This window comes from Charadrius vociferus, unplaced genomic scaffold (assembly GCF_000708025.1).
Source record: "Charadrius vociferus isolate BGI_N301 unplaced genomic scaffold, ASM70802v2 scaffold906, whole genome shotgun sequence".
Lineage (NCBI taxonomy): Eukaryota > Metazoa > Chordata > Aves > Charadriiformes > Charadriidae > Charadrius > Charadrius vociferus.
The window spans coordinates 659,831-675,217 of NW_009648878.1; the positions used below are offsets into that span (position 1 = coordinate 659,831).

The window sequence follows — 15,387 nt, forward strand, 5'->3', positions numbered from 1 at the left end:
TAGCGTAATTTAGAGCATAAATTCCCAAGTGGAAACAATGCCCCTCAAGTGTTTATTGCAGAAGTCGGTTCTCTGGTCCATGTTTACGGTTGACCATGCTTACTTTACTTTGCTGTAAGACTAAATTGCTTTGTGTCGGTTTGTTTTTATAGTAAGCTGGCTGTGTATATTAGCTGTCCTGCAGTAGAAACTGTTTTCCGACAGAAATGATGGAGTGGTATTTCTGCAACAACTTTGGGTATTCACTTTACTTTCCTAATGGCTCTGTAGCAATGAAGGACTTTTTTTTGGTGAGGTTCCTCCCCCTAATGTTGAGGAAAGGTGCCAACACCACAAATCAACTAACTGATTAAAAGATATTATATTAAGAATTTTTAATGCTGTCACCTTTTGTTTTAAAAAGACACATTTCCTTTAACTCAGCCTACTCCTGCGAGACTATATTAAATACTTAGCTAACAGATTTTTTTTCCAAATTCTGTATATTAAACTTATATAATTTAGAATCATTTAGTAACAGAAGGCAAGTCCATTACAAGTAAATACAACGTACAAACACATGTTTATGTAAAATGTTTAACCCCCTCCAAAAAAAAAACCCTCCTATCGACCACCATTCACAAAATCAGTGTTCTCACAGGGTTTGTAGTGGGGAGAGCTCTTGGCCCACACCGGGCTTTGGCTGCCCCCCTTGTTCAAACCCACCTCAGGCTCAGTGGGAGAAAGCCTGGGAGGTTTGCAGAGAAGCTCAAGCGCATTGCCAAATCCTTGCTTGCTATCATGGGCAACCAGGTTGTGTAACCTCAGATTTGTACTGACAGATTTTGAACCTGTTAGGTGTTAGCCCGGTTGCTAACAGACCTGCTCTGGATTTGAGGATGATTAGGAGACCTGTGCCAGCTCCAAGGAAGAAATTGGGTAGAAGGTGAGGCTGGGGAGAGGTGTCCCTCCCTGGAGAGATGGGAGGATGATGCTCACCACCAGAGGCTTCGGCCATTTAACTGCCAGCGCTGGGACTGGTTGCAGAAAAGAGCAATTGCCATCACTGCTGTCTGCGTTGCACAGACACGTGGTCCTGGGACATCCCTGGTTTATTGTTGGGGGGCAACTTAGGGCACGTAAAAGTAACATGCTTGAACTCCAGAGGCCTAAAAGAGAAAGTAAATTTCTAATCCAAGGAGTAAGTTTTTTAAATGCCAAAGCACTTTGGGAGAGCCATTACTCTTTGAATGGTTCCTCTTTTGCAAACACAACACCCGCCTATGTTTTGATTCCAGAAAATTAATAGGTATAGTATCACTTGAATCAAGGCACTTCACAGAAAACACTGTTTATTGCCTCCTTTCACACAGCAGGAAGTTTCCAACATTAATGTATCCGCTAATCGCAGCAATCTGTGACGTAGTTTTCTGGATAACCTAGCACCAAAAAAAAATATTTTTTTAATAAGTAAGAATTAACATCTTAAGACCCACCTGGAAATGAAAGGGAAAAAGATCTTAAGTCTAGGATCTAGGTGCTGATGCAAGGACTGCTAGGTTTTGCAAGGAAGTAAGAAGATTGGGACAACTGGCCATGGAAATATTTTGTGATCTACCCTGCCATACCCTGATATAATGCTGTAAAATAGGAGAGTAAAAAAAAGAGCCATGAAATTTTCTGAGGAAACTACATGGCTGGTAGGGATGCCAACATACTAAAGTGTATGAATGAAATGAATGTAGCCATTACCTTAGCGTTAAGTGCATATACTTAGGTACAGGGATCTTATCTGGGGGAAAAATGTAGTTTGGAAAGTAACCGAGGTGACATATCTGAATGACATTTGAAAAAAAAATATTGTTTATTTCTTATGATTTGGGGCATTTCCCCTTCTTATACAAAGTGTTGTCTGTCAAACTCATAAGCATATGAATCTCTTTGACTATCCTATTGTTCAATCTGCCTGTTCATAACTCAGTCTCTTATTCCATTATAATGCTTGAATGATTCACATGCAATGTTTCCAATCCACTTTTCCTATCTTGTGAAACTTTTTAACGAAATGTTAGCATTTGCAGGCACCAGATGTTTTGACATAAGGAGAAGCAATATGTAAATTTTAATCCATGCTAGGAACAATAGCCTGGAGGCACCTTTTTCTTATTACATGAATCATATACTTAACCACAATGTGGTGGATTATATCAAAATCATCACCACCCTGAATATAGAGCATTTGTCTTGTGGTTGCCAATTAATGAAACTGATATATATTTAACTTGATGGGTACCAGTGATTTAACCAATAAGCCTTAGCATACTTCACTGCTGCAGCCTCCTTTATAATTAGACTTTTGGTCTGATTATTATCACAACTTCATACATTTTCTTTTAATCTCCCATTGGTTGTCAGTACAAATGATGTTGACTTTAATTCTGTTTGTCTGTCAATTGCAAATATCACTACTTTTAATCAAGCAGTGTATCACATAGTGCTTTTCTAATATCTGAAATAACTTTTGATTTTATTTTCTGGTGCTGTTTATTTAATCGTTAAGTGTCTGAGTCTGCAACAGGCTGAGCATTGCCTTTCTTCAAAGTGAACAGAGGGCTCTCAGTCCCTCACAAAGGAGCTGAGTACCTTTTATGATCAAATCCTAAGTGCATAATAAATATGTAAAAAAGCAAAGCTTCTTTCCATGGCTAATCACTGAACTTTAAATAATATTTATAATAATATTCTGTTTTAATACTGATGGGAGTGTCTTAATGATCTGATGAAATAAAGAGCCTGGAGAACATCTTTATTACAAATAGAATATTTATCTGATGTACACAAACAATGAGCACTATTTTACATGAAACAATGAACTATTACAAAACTATAGCTGAAATATATATTACTACTCAACAACTTTTGCATCATTTCATGTACAGAAAGCACCAAATATCTTCTAAAGAAAGCAGCACTTTTGATATTAGGAATTCAAAATGCAATACGAATCCTTACTTAATTCATTAAGTAAGAGTATCTTTTAGTGCCAAATGCTACCTAATTATCAGCTTTAAAAAAATGTTTTACATCTTAAAATACAATATTCTGTTTATCCTAGATTGTCTGGGGAACATCTAGTACATTAAAAGGTTTTTGTAGAGCTTCTTAGTGATTTAACTGATATCATCATGCCTGCTAGCAATTTTGCAACATTCTGAAAACACTTTCCATAAATCAAAGCCTTAGCAGCAGGCATAAGCAGATGGCAGGAGACCATATTAAAGAATGTATCAATTATTTTTATTAATGGGAGGCTACTGGATCATGATGTATCATAATGGACTAAATGTTTAGCAGTTGTGAAGTGTTTTGTCTGTTAGGTATCTCAGATGTTCTTAGCGGATGTTATTATATTGTCTTGTGATGGCATTCTTTGAGGGACCGGATAGTGAAGTTTCACGAGGGACATATAGAGATGTTTTAATTTCAGTCCTTTAATTGTATTCATATAATAAACATAAAATACCAGCATGTATAAAATGTAATTTTAAAAAGATTGCATGTACAGTGTGTAATAAAGTACATTCTGTCTGCATACATTGACTTAGAAAACAAGATACTATATGGTTAACAATGAAAAATAGCAATTATTATAAAAATATTCTACAGTCTCATAATAGTAATGTAAATGCCTTTACTTATCTAAGAGACTTAACATAATTTTAAATTACAATAATTTTACATCCTCCATTCATATATACAGCCCTATTAAAGTCAAAAGGTATTATAATAACAATGTTCTTATTAAGATTAAATGACTGAATTATATTTAGTTATTTTACTGTATAAAGCGGCTGTGTTCCTGTTTGTTAAGACTGTTTGCACTTACTGTAGCTTTTCACACTATCCATGCGATGCGCAACAAAATAATTTATGTTTCTGTTCTTAGTATCGTAGCTATATCCATTTTAAGAATTAAACAGGATGTTAATATTTCAACTCCCTTTCCTTTTGTGTAATTATCAGTCCACTGTTTTGTGTATTCTGTAGGAATATGTCCACCAGCTTTGAACAGCTGCTACTGAAAACAAGCAAGAACCCCTCATTTAATACATCTTGACAAAAATAACCAGTTCCCCTCACCCCCTGCTCTGCTTGAGGTCAAAGTCTGTACGTCTTTAAATTGTTTTATAGGTGCAGAGCTACAGACATATTATGCATCTCTTCCGTGAGATTTCATTAAACAGATCTCTGTAGAAACTAGCTAAAAAGTGTATTTTGCTTGCACCACGTTTTAGTCCAATAAAACTCTCACCGACAGCAATGAAACTCTGCCCGAGGAAGGATGTCAGGATTTGTCCCTGTAGTCATGAAATCCCTTTCCTCTGTGCAAACCGGTAGGACCGTGCTCTGCTCTGCACAGATCTAGCAGTCCTCTCAGCTTCACAGCAGCCTCACCAAACCTGGGGTGGGAGAGGGAGTGCTTACTCCAAAAAGTCTGGGATATGGTTACCAGCATACACATCTCCTAAACGCCTTCAGTACCACCTATTCATCCCCAGACTGTCCTAGCTTACTGTTTCTTGCACCCTGTATCACCATTTAATTTCAAGGGTGACGCTGTAATACAGGTTCTAGTTACTAGCTAAAATAGTAATTATGATGACTTCCTATTAGGGAAAAAAAAAAAAAAAAAAAGGTAGTGAAACAACATTGCCATAATATACACCTACAGGTATGGATACATTTAGTGTTTTGGGCAAGGGAGTTGGGGTTTTTGTGTGAATGAAGGCAGCTTGAATGTGTTTAATGAAAGATGCAACACGGTGTATTGCAAAAGGAGCATTCACTATCTTCTGTTAAGTCTCTCATGCAGGAAGAGGAAAAAAAAAATCTGGTGCTTCAGACTGAAGCAATTGTCAGAAGAATGAAAATCAACTTTAAAAAATTTAATGGATGCACTATAATGTTTTTTTAGAACAGTGCTTATAAAAGTGATGAAATTCAGGATGTTATTTAAAGTCAATATTGTTCAGAAGTATAGTCTAACTCCCATGTAAAAGTTCAATGGGAAAATCATGTAATACATTCATATTTAATTTCTTTTTCTCCATTATGAGCAATCCACACTGGTGTATTTAAAACTAATGTAGTAGAAACTACAGTACAAGGACAAATGGCATTTGATATCAACCAAGTATCCTTCCTTTCATCAGCTGAAATGGACAATACGCTTCCTACACCAGACATAATGTGGGCATAAATGTTACTTTTAATTCATCATATTTTGTGTTCAAATGTCAATATTAGCTAGTCTTTGGCAAAACTATGACAAAGTGGTTCCTCTTCTAATGAGCTCAATTTATAGAAGCACTCCAATTAAAATGATGATCAGTTCTATGTTCAATTACCTTTGGTTAATACTCATTTGTCTTTCCATTCTTTCTTCGATGCTAAAAAAAAGAAAAAAAAAAAAAAAAAGAAAATTACCAGATGACTGTTGTGGTTATTATTTTTAACCATGCAGTGGAAGCATATCTTAGCGTCTTCTGAGGGTCAAGTGTGTGCTGAGCTGTCTGGGACCCCATACATGTGCAACACAATCAGTTCTGCTCTGTTCAGCTTATATACAAGCTGTTTGCTTAGGCTTATATAAACCCTTGGGTTTCCTAAAAACATGAATGTTCTTGTGAGATTGGATACTCCATCATCTTTCATAGCCAGCCACACATAATTTATTATACCACTACTCAGTTTCCAATTAAGAAACTATCGTGATGGTATCTGGGTTGGTCAGGAATGGGCTACCGCCCTGGAGGAACACAAACCTCACAAAGACTGTGAGGAGGACACAGGTACCAATAATAGAAGAGGGAATAAGATGAAACAATTTTTCTGTTCTTGGATAGTATGTTTAAATACATTGAAAACATTCATGTAAACAATAATCCATCGTAATCTCTTCTTACTTTTTCTGATCCTGTGACAATTCTGGGGCTAGAGGCAGCCTCAGACAGAAAAACTAATGCACACTTTTGAAATATATTTTGAATAGTTAGAGAACTCCCTAATATGATTTTTTGGCTCTGGTTGAGGAAGAACTATGAAGGACCTATGCCAGCTTATTTTCCCGTGTATTAATATTACAATTAGAATGATTGCACTTAACGTCCTCCAGAAACATACATCACTCTCCAGAATTTCACTGTTTATAGAAATTATATGCCTTCTACCTGCCCTCTAGCTGCCAAGCCTTTACTGAGTCATCAAAACATGTTTTCTGAATGCCCCTTCCTAGCAAACTAGTTATGAGAAGCAATACATCACATCAACACTTCTGAATATCCCCTTTGGTTTGAAAAGTCTTCCTTTTCAGCTTTTCTGTAGTGAATCCAAAGCCAAATTTGAAATTAAATTCTCTTTGTTTCAAGTGTATGCAATGGGTATCTTGTAATTTCCCTCCATTTCCAAATGGATCAAAGGCATGCGTATTGATAAAATCCCTTTGGAAAAACTGTGCTGTGCTGCCAAAGGACACTGAAGGCACTGTCCAGAAGCACACTGTTGTGTGTCTGAATTCTGATCTCTTCCACACAAAAAAGGACGCAGTTTGAATATTCTTGGAATAAGCAGCTGACATAGCACTGTTACCGACAGTGTTTTTTTAAAATTGTGCTAATTGTAACATGGAGAATCTTTGTTGAGTCTGGTACATCCATACAGTCTTTCTGCTGAAGTGTCGTATCTTTTTCTGTCTGAGTTCGTTTGAGTCTCTGTCATTATGTTAGTTTCCATTTTTCTTATGTACCATCAAAACATATATTGTCTGCTCTTTTCCTACAAATGATTTTTTTTAAAAATGGAATTCCATGAAAAGCTTAATGGATTTTCTCCTTTTAAAAAGAAGCCTACACAGTTTAAATTTCATGCTCACTTCACTTGTGCGAAAGCATTACCATCTGTTTTTTCTGACTTTAAAACCTGTAACATATCTACAGTTCCCAGCTTAAATAGTTCCCTGTTGCTTCACGTTCTGTAGAATTTTTAGTTATATAAAAAAGAGAAATTAAAAAATTGCTAAAACTCATGTTGATAGCAGAGAATAGTGAATGCAGACTGAAGAGGAGTTTCAATACATATTTGTAACATGGGTATTCCTTTTGTGGTAACCATTTTGATAGTACTGTAAAAAGTCATGGAATAAAAGTAAAAACATTCCCAGTGAAGAAAGATTTGTGCAAACGTCAGCTGTGAACAGAGGGTGTGAATCTGGGGCAAAGTAATATGAGTTCATGTCCATCTCACTTTCCTGTGAAGGAAGGGCTGATTTAAACCCTTGTCATGTAGTAACTATCTTCACAGTGGCTCTCCTTTATTTGTATTTAAAATAAGCACAAACGCCATGCTTACGTTCGACTTAGTCTTTTAGCAAGCGATTGAGAGATGTGTGAGGCCCTTTCTGCTTTTACAAATCATCTCCATCATCTGTGCTAAAGCTGCTTCTCCTGCTGCTCTCTTTCGATGCAGCTGGGGATGTGGAGGACAGGAGGGGGTCTGTTCCAAATGGCGACACCGTGTCATCCAGTAAAATTTCCTCTAGCCGTTGCTCTTCTTTTAAAGCTGCGCTGAAGGACAAATCCGTGAAGTGTGAAAGTGGATCAGAAAAGGCTGTAGACCCATCGCAAACGTCAGAATTTGGTCCATGTGCCAGAGGCATTTGTTGAGAGTAGTCTACAGAGTTCTCCTCTGCATAAGACTGTTGCTTGATGACCTGTGCAGCTAAATCGACAGCACTGAGTGAAGACATGACTGGAAGGCCGTGTGCACGTGCCTGGATCTCTAGTTCCTAAAATTTCGAACAAAAAGAGTTAGATAATGACTTTAAAAGACAGCCATATTCTGTTGCTTCATGTCGCAAGCAGATATAACGTGGCAAGTTATACCCAAGGAAGTGTAACGTGTGAAATAGTTACAAAGGGAAAATGGAAATACTGCAGGGAATTTTGTGTCCAATATTGATTTTGGGCTGCAGAGATATACTTTTTTGCTTCTTTTTTTTTCTTTCTCTGGCTCTAATACATACATAAGGAAACTGTTTGTACAAATACTTTATTAACTTTCCATGTATTCCTCTATGTGAGGTCTAATTATAAAAGGAATTTCCTAGAAATCTAAAAAATACCCCCTCCCCAATATACACAGCAATAAATAGGGAAAGCCAATTCAGTTTTAATAAATGCCATTTGGGAAAAAGTGATATAGATGAATAAAATTTGATGAGGGATAAGTACTGAGAAAGCTTTGTAGTTCATGGAGAGGCTTTTATACAAACCTGAATTCGGAGTAGAAGTCTTCTGTTAGCATGCTCTAATTTCTTCTGCCTGTGTTCTAATTCTCTGGCTCTCTGTTGTTCTTTTTGTAGCCACTTGATGTACTCCACTGATGCTTTTAAAATAGTTCCTTTGTTCCAGCGCATATCACTGCAGAATGTAGAGATAACCTTTTCACAATTGTGCATGTCAGCAGAATTCATAAGAACTTACAAAATCTTTTACATTAATATGAAATAATGATTTACATGACTATTATTCACTCTTAGATATTATTGCTTCTGAATGGAAATTTTAATAGAATAGTTAAGAAGCCCTTATATAGTAAAATTAATCCCAGAATGAAAATAAGTGTCAAAAGAAAGTAATAAAGTGACTTTTTGTGGGAGAGCTAAATGCAATATCATGATTCTACCATTACAGTTTTTATATTTTTAGTGAAAATTGCTTTTATTATTAACTCTAAGATTAAAATCTATGTGCAGTATTTCTGCATTAATGAACTAGGAAATATACATTACTGAGGACTTAAGCCTAAATTTTTAAAGATCATTTTGAATATACTACTCCTTTTACCTGACTTACTAATGAGGTTGCTTTTATGCTTGTTGAGAAAAAAATGGTCTGTGCTGAATGCCACTCCTCATTGATGATAGACCAGACAAATCACACTTTGGTAACCATAATGGCTATGGAATGACAAAAATCACGTTCAAAAATCTTGAAACAATATAAACTAAGTTAAAATCTGCAGCTACATACACACCCCAATTCAAAATAAAAGCCTTGCAAAAAAAAAAACAACCCAAAAACAGGAAGATTAAACATGTCCATCATTCAGGGAACTATGGCTTAACTTCCAGCTTGCAAGCAGTCTTACTAACACTGATACACTTATCCAAATGCATCTGTTCGAGGACTTACATGTACCCATTTATCAACTTTCCATGTATTCCTTTATGTAAGGTCTTGGAGGCCTTTTAACAAGAATGAAATTTGTTAAGAATGTTTAATTCCTAATAAAATTCAGTGTTTTACGATACAGAATGGGCCCACTGCATTAAATATACAGACAGAAGAGTTTATCCAAACTATCCAGTTCACTGCAAGGTGGCTTAGACCAAGCAGAAGATTGGCAGACGTTCTGGTCCTATAAAGCAACTCTGAGAAGGAAAAAGCTATTTAAACCAGTAAGAATCTGAGGTTGGGAGTGACAAGTAACCACCTTAGTAGGTTTTTTTAGTAACTGTTCCAAATACTTATATGCTGGCATTTATAGAGTCAAAAAGAAATATAAATTATACTCCCATCAATCATCACTTTCCATTACTCCTTGGTTGCTTTAGTTAATGAGACTTGCTTCTACTCATGTGCTCACTTATGGTGAGTAAAACTGTGATCTGGACTGGATTTATTGCAGAAGTGTCCGTGCTTTACATTCAGCCTCTCAGGGTAAGTGCCTAAGAAACCTTGCTCCTTACCCCAAGGCTCAGCCCCCTTAGAGACTTCCACCGAGGCAGCTGTCTTTCTACTGAATGTATAGGGCAAAAGCCAGACCGGTACAGGATTTCGGGACCCAGACTACCTGGCCTTTCCTGACGCACTGTAGTAGGGATAAAACCTTATGGAGCTGATAGCTTTAAAGATGCTCAGAAGAATACACAAAATTATTTGTGATAAAGCATCATGGTGTTTAACTGTATCCCACAATTTAGATCATTTGCTAGAGATTTGGGACAACCAGCTTTTTGATCAGAGAGGGCTCAAATTCACATCTGCATCCTCTCTGGTCAACACTCAAACCACAGGGCTCCAGTACACTGTCGTCTCAGTGAGGTGGGACAGGAATGCACAGCTTTCAGGATCAGGTGAGGTGGTCAGAGAGAAAATAATTATTGTCTCAGGCCCTGCTCTCTGCAAAGCCAAAACATCAGAGGCTGCTCGCTGAAGTGGGTATGTATTCTCATTTAGACATTCCCTGGTCAAAAAAACTAAAGCAGAGGTGGGACTGGGAGCCACGAGCAGACATGTCCCTCATGACAGCTGAATCACCTCTCGCTAGTCACTCTGCCTCCTCCTTCCTCTCCCTGTACTTCTTGCCCAGGTGGGAGGACAGAACATCTTCCTGTCAGCGTCCCATGGACTGTCTCCCTTCTAGGAGAGGACTTTCTCCTCACATGTGGGATGCTTATGCTCAAACTGTAAAGGTTAAGAAAGTTTTTAATACACATGATGCTTATTTTCTGGACAAATCTTTGACGGCCATCACCACATTATAATCTTGTTTTCTTCAGAGCTTGTTAGAAAGTTAGGTAAATACTAAGAGGTCCCTATTTATATCTGAATTTAAAGAATTTAAAGTGGAGTTTAAAGGCAACGAGGCACCTGTCTGTCTACACCAGAGCAATCCTGAATAAATAGGAGCAGCGAAGTTAGGAGGACAACAACATTTCAAACTGGGAATCTCCACTGCCGTCTCAAGTATGAACTATATATGCTAAGATTTACAGTAGGTTTTTGTTTAATATCAAGTGAAAACGACTGATTTAAGACATTTTCGTGGCAACTTTGAAAAGTGCTACAGGAATGAGAAAACCTATAGCATAAGCTCTAGAGAAATACAATCTGCCTAGGGAAAGGGGGTCAGCTCTTCCTAGTGTGTAATCAAGACAAAACTAAGCCAGTTTTGGACTGGTGGTCTGAACATAAAAATGTATCCCTATGAAATAAGAAATTAATCCATGACTGGCGAAACAGAAATAATTAAGACATGTAGCAGCAGGAGAAAAATATGCATATATCATATATTTGGCAAATATTTAATAGTGATTTCACAATCAATTTCATGTCAATTATAAAATGTTATGAATTCAACATCAAATTCAGATAAATATATAGCCATATATTCATGATTGTATTTGGAATCTTTTTGTGATGAAACGTACTCATGTTACACATAATTGACAACCTTTGTGATATTGCTCACTTTTAGTTTATGTTGCCTTGATAGTTCGAATTTTTACATATATGGTAATGATATTTTTTTTATAGGTTGAAACAAATCTTCACAGGAGGACTAATTCCTGGATTCAAACTGTGAAAGAGATGGATCTGGTCAGCTTCTGCATGAGATACATATGGATAGATATCTCTTGTGGTAATATTTACAAACTTGAGAGGCAAAACTATCATGGAGGTCTAGGATGAAAATACTGTGGTTATTATTGCCATTTAAGAGACTCTTATTTTATATGTGTGTCTCTGTGGATGCGCATGTATCCCACATACTTTCTACATCTCTACTCATGTATACAAAGTCTGAAGGCAACACATCAGCTGATGACCTTAGAAGCCAACATGTCTTTCATTCCACGTCTCTCTATTTATACCAGGAGCAAAACAAAATACTGAAGATGTCTGTGTTGCTTCTGCCTCGCACTCTCCATCCATTCTAACCCTGAGCACCATGCAGCAGTCACAGGACAGTGCTATGGAGAAACAGAGGCTCTGTGCAGATGTGCAGGGTTGGAAGAGCAGCAATATAACTGTTCCTCCTCGTGAGGAGGAAGGTAAACGGGGGGAATAGCACATGGGCAATGCCCGTATAGCAGTAGTCTGCAATGCATTTAGCTCTGCTTAGCAGGCAGGCAAGCAGATTCCACTATGACAGGAAGAAAAAAAACACCTCAACATTTGAGGATGGATTAAATCCAAGCACAGCAAGTACATAAGAAGAATTCCGAAGTTCTCTGATCAGTTATTGGTTTTCTATATTTCTCTGAAAATGCTGAATTCCAAATTGGGTGCAAATAAAGTTATCTGAAAACTTATAAAAGTGGCACTAGGAAACTGTAGGGTTTGATTTTTAGAGATTTAAATGTTGTGCTTGCTCACTATATACTAGAGACAAAATTTGAAATGAGGAGGCCTACAAACATTTGAGAACCTTTAAAAACTGAGCAGCTACTGACAGTTTTTAGTCATTTTATTGGAAACTGCTGTATAAAACCAGACAGAACAGTTGCATTCGTAAACCATAAAATTTGAACCTGCAAAATTTGATATAGATCAACTTGTCTTTGGAGATGACAAGAATTATTTTTTTTCAATTTTACTCTTTCTCTGTCTATTAATTCCTTTCTCCTCCCCCTCCTTCCCTCCCACCTTTTTTTTTCATTTTTATTGTATTTATGTAAGGGTCTATCCTGTAAACAGTGAGACACATGGGAAACTCTACACATGAAACAAGTCAGTTGAGTGCAGTAAGAAGTTTCACAGGTCTGGTCATCTGCAACCACCTCTGCAAAGGAGGATTGTGTGTGCATGTGGTACAATAAAGTGAAATTTTTAGCAAGATATGCACATGTTATCTAATTTAATTAACAGAGGTCTACCACACAACATGATTTGCATGGAAAAGTAGCAAATAAGTAGAAAACACATTATATTTTGTTGGTCTCAGAACTCTAGCTCCTCCTAACTCTAGCAGCTGAATCTCTCTACAAATCTCAAATGCCCAGACCAAAACACGTAGCTCCAATCTAGGAGAGTTTCTCATTTAGGGGAAAAGAAACATAGCCATGAGACTGATTTCAGCTCATTTCCACTGAGGTATCTTTGTTGAAGTCAAAGGAGCTCTGCCAGTTTACATGAGTTGAACTCTTGTCGGAAGGACGAGAGCATCTGATTTAAGATTAAAACTAATTTACAAAAACAGAGTTTGGGAGAGGGTGATAGTCACAGAGTTTGCCAGCCACAGAGCAGTTACTAATAACAAATAATTTGTATGGTTGAAACTATGTTTGCAGACCATTTCTTTCCCTGTTTCTGAGAAATTAGCTTTAAACAATCCTTGCTCAAAGAAATACTTTGAAGGACTTTGTACTTGTTTTGATGACCTACACAATTACAAAGTGTATTCTTCTGAAAGGGGCAGCAAGTTTCCATTTTATAATAGCATAAGTGTACACAAGGTTTTTTCCTTTACAAGAAACGTGGCCGTGTTGGCCGTTAGAGGGTCTGTCCACAGACAGCAGACAGAAGGTCAGGCACAGGCAGATGCAGAGGGAGAGTGAGAGCAACCCGCTACTTCTGCCCAAATCCTCAGTGGTTCTCTTAACATCCCAGTTCTGTAAAATGACTGGAATTCTTAAAGGAAAGATTTTATTTTTTCTTAGTATTTCTGGCAATTCTTGTAGGCTACCATGAAACAGTTCTTGTGTTGGCATTTCTGGGCTCTACCACAACGTGAAGTCCTGTTAACCACCTAAAACCAGGTTCTGAAAGGCTGAACACGCAGGAACCATGAATGGAAAGGTAGGTATATTTAAATGTGCAGGTTATGAGTTTTTCAGCAAAATATTACTGGGTATTTTGGGCCTTTTTATATCCTGTTTTTGAATTATTCTGTATAACTGTTTTGCATTTCTGAATCATCTACCGCTTGGATATCTAAGCATTGAAAATTAAACAAAAGAGTCAAAGTTCTTTGCAACTTCTACTTATCTCCATTTTCTAAGGCTGATGGAGTGAACTTAAAACACCCATTCATTTAAGCAATGTAATCCACACTTTTCATCATTAAATTAAAAAAAAAAAAAGAAGTGAAAAGAATAGGGGTTTAAGCCAGTCAAAAGAAAGTCCCTGCGGAAGCTCTGCAGGAGCCAAACAAGTTCACTATATAACTAACAAAACAAAAGTGAAATAAAAACCCCACACACCACTTCTAAGAAATATAAATCATAAAAGGTTTCCAAATAGCATCAAAAATGTCCTTTTCTGTTCCTGAGTCTGAATGTAATCTTCTTGAAGCAAGCCATCTGGGACAGGCATGCTAACCACAATGGCTTAGTTATAGTAGTATTTGCTTTTCAATGCAAAGGCTGATTTGTTTCACTGTCATTAGTCCAAGCATTAGTGAGGTTTCTCCTTTTACAGCTAAGTTCCCACTATAAGAAGAATCTTCTAAAATCAATATATGAGGTGAAAATGCTGTGTGTGATAAAATGTTACAGATAAAGTATTGTAAGAGATGATACATCTCATTCTTTCAAAGGAGAAGAGGGCAGATTGGGGGCACAGTAAGGTGTTATGAAGGAAAAGGCAAGAACTGAAACAGAGGGTAAGAACACGAGTTATGATTTGTCAACACAGGACCATACCAGAAAGAAATAATCATTTTGATCTGCTCAGCCAACAAAACAACATGGCCAAATTAATGTATTTCTACCCTCAGATGTAAAAAAAAATGTTTACTCTTCTTTGGATTAATTTAATCTGGCACCAAGCTATAACAAAGTTATGTTATAACCTAGTTTTTCAAAAGCATCCTGCACCTTTTGATGCCTCTTTTTTCTTAAGATGAACTTGAAAGTTGTTAAATAGGCCTATTTTCAGAAGGAGTACTGATTACTAGCTTTTTGAAGACAACAGTCGTCAAAATATGAGACACGTAAGTTCGTCTCATGCTTTTGTAAACATAAGCCACTTTGTGGCTGTAACTGTTGAACTCAATCATGGGTTTGCAGACTAACACAGGAAAAGGTGATGTCTTCGGGATCTATACCTGAAACTATTTAATGAGGCAACAACACCAAAATCTGTGGGTAAAATTCATCATCCACTTACTGGAGCAAAATTACAGGCTCAGATCATTCATTTTAAGAAGAGCTTAAGTGATTGCTCCAGGTATTAATGTTTTGAATACATTCATAAACTAAAACTGAATCCAGACCAAAACATGTAACTGAAACACCTCTGTAGGCAATCAAAAATCACAACTGGAATTTGTACCTCATGCCCATTTCTAATTGCTGTGTAACTTCCTTCCATTATTGCTTTATAGCTGCAAACCAACAGTGCCATCCACTGTTTTTCTGAGAAATCTTTCAATTATTTGCCCAAATGGTCTTGAATACTGAAAGATGAACCAGCAAAATTAAAATTCTTCTACCAGTCTGTGCTTGCAGCAGATCACATGTGGCCAAAACTTTATTTAGGTACATAAAGTGCTTCTTATTTTAACTCAGCTGTAATACCTAGTTCTATATTATTAAACAGGAACATGCCCATTTATCTAATC

General features: G+C 36.9%; 1 protein-coding gene across 1 annotated transcript in view; it reads right to left on the reverse strand.

The window, feature by feature from the left end:
• Nucleotides 1-7,193: 7,193 nt before the first annotated feature.
• TFEC (transcription factor EC) overlaps nt 7,194-15,387 on the reverse strand; it is a 35,828-nt gene continuing 27,634 nt past the window's right edge. Inside the window, exons 7-8 of the mRNA XM_009887085.1 lie at nt 8,309-8,456; nt 7,194-7,822 (exon numbers count right to left, since the gene is read on the reverse strand). Coding sequence (XP_009885387.1) covers nt 7,442-7,822; nt 8,309-8,456 — 529 coding nt within the window. The 3' untranslated portion in view covers nt 7,194-7,441. The remainder of the gene's footprint in view (nt 7,823-8,308; nt 8,457-15,387) is intronic.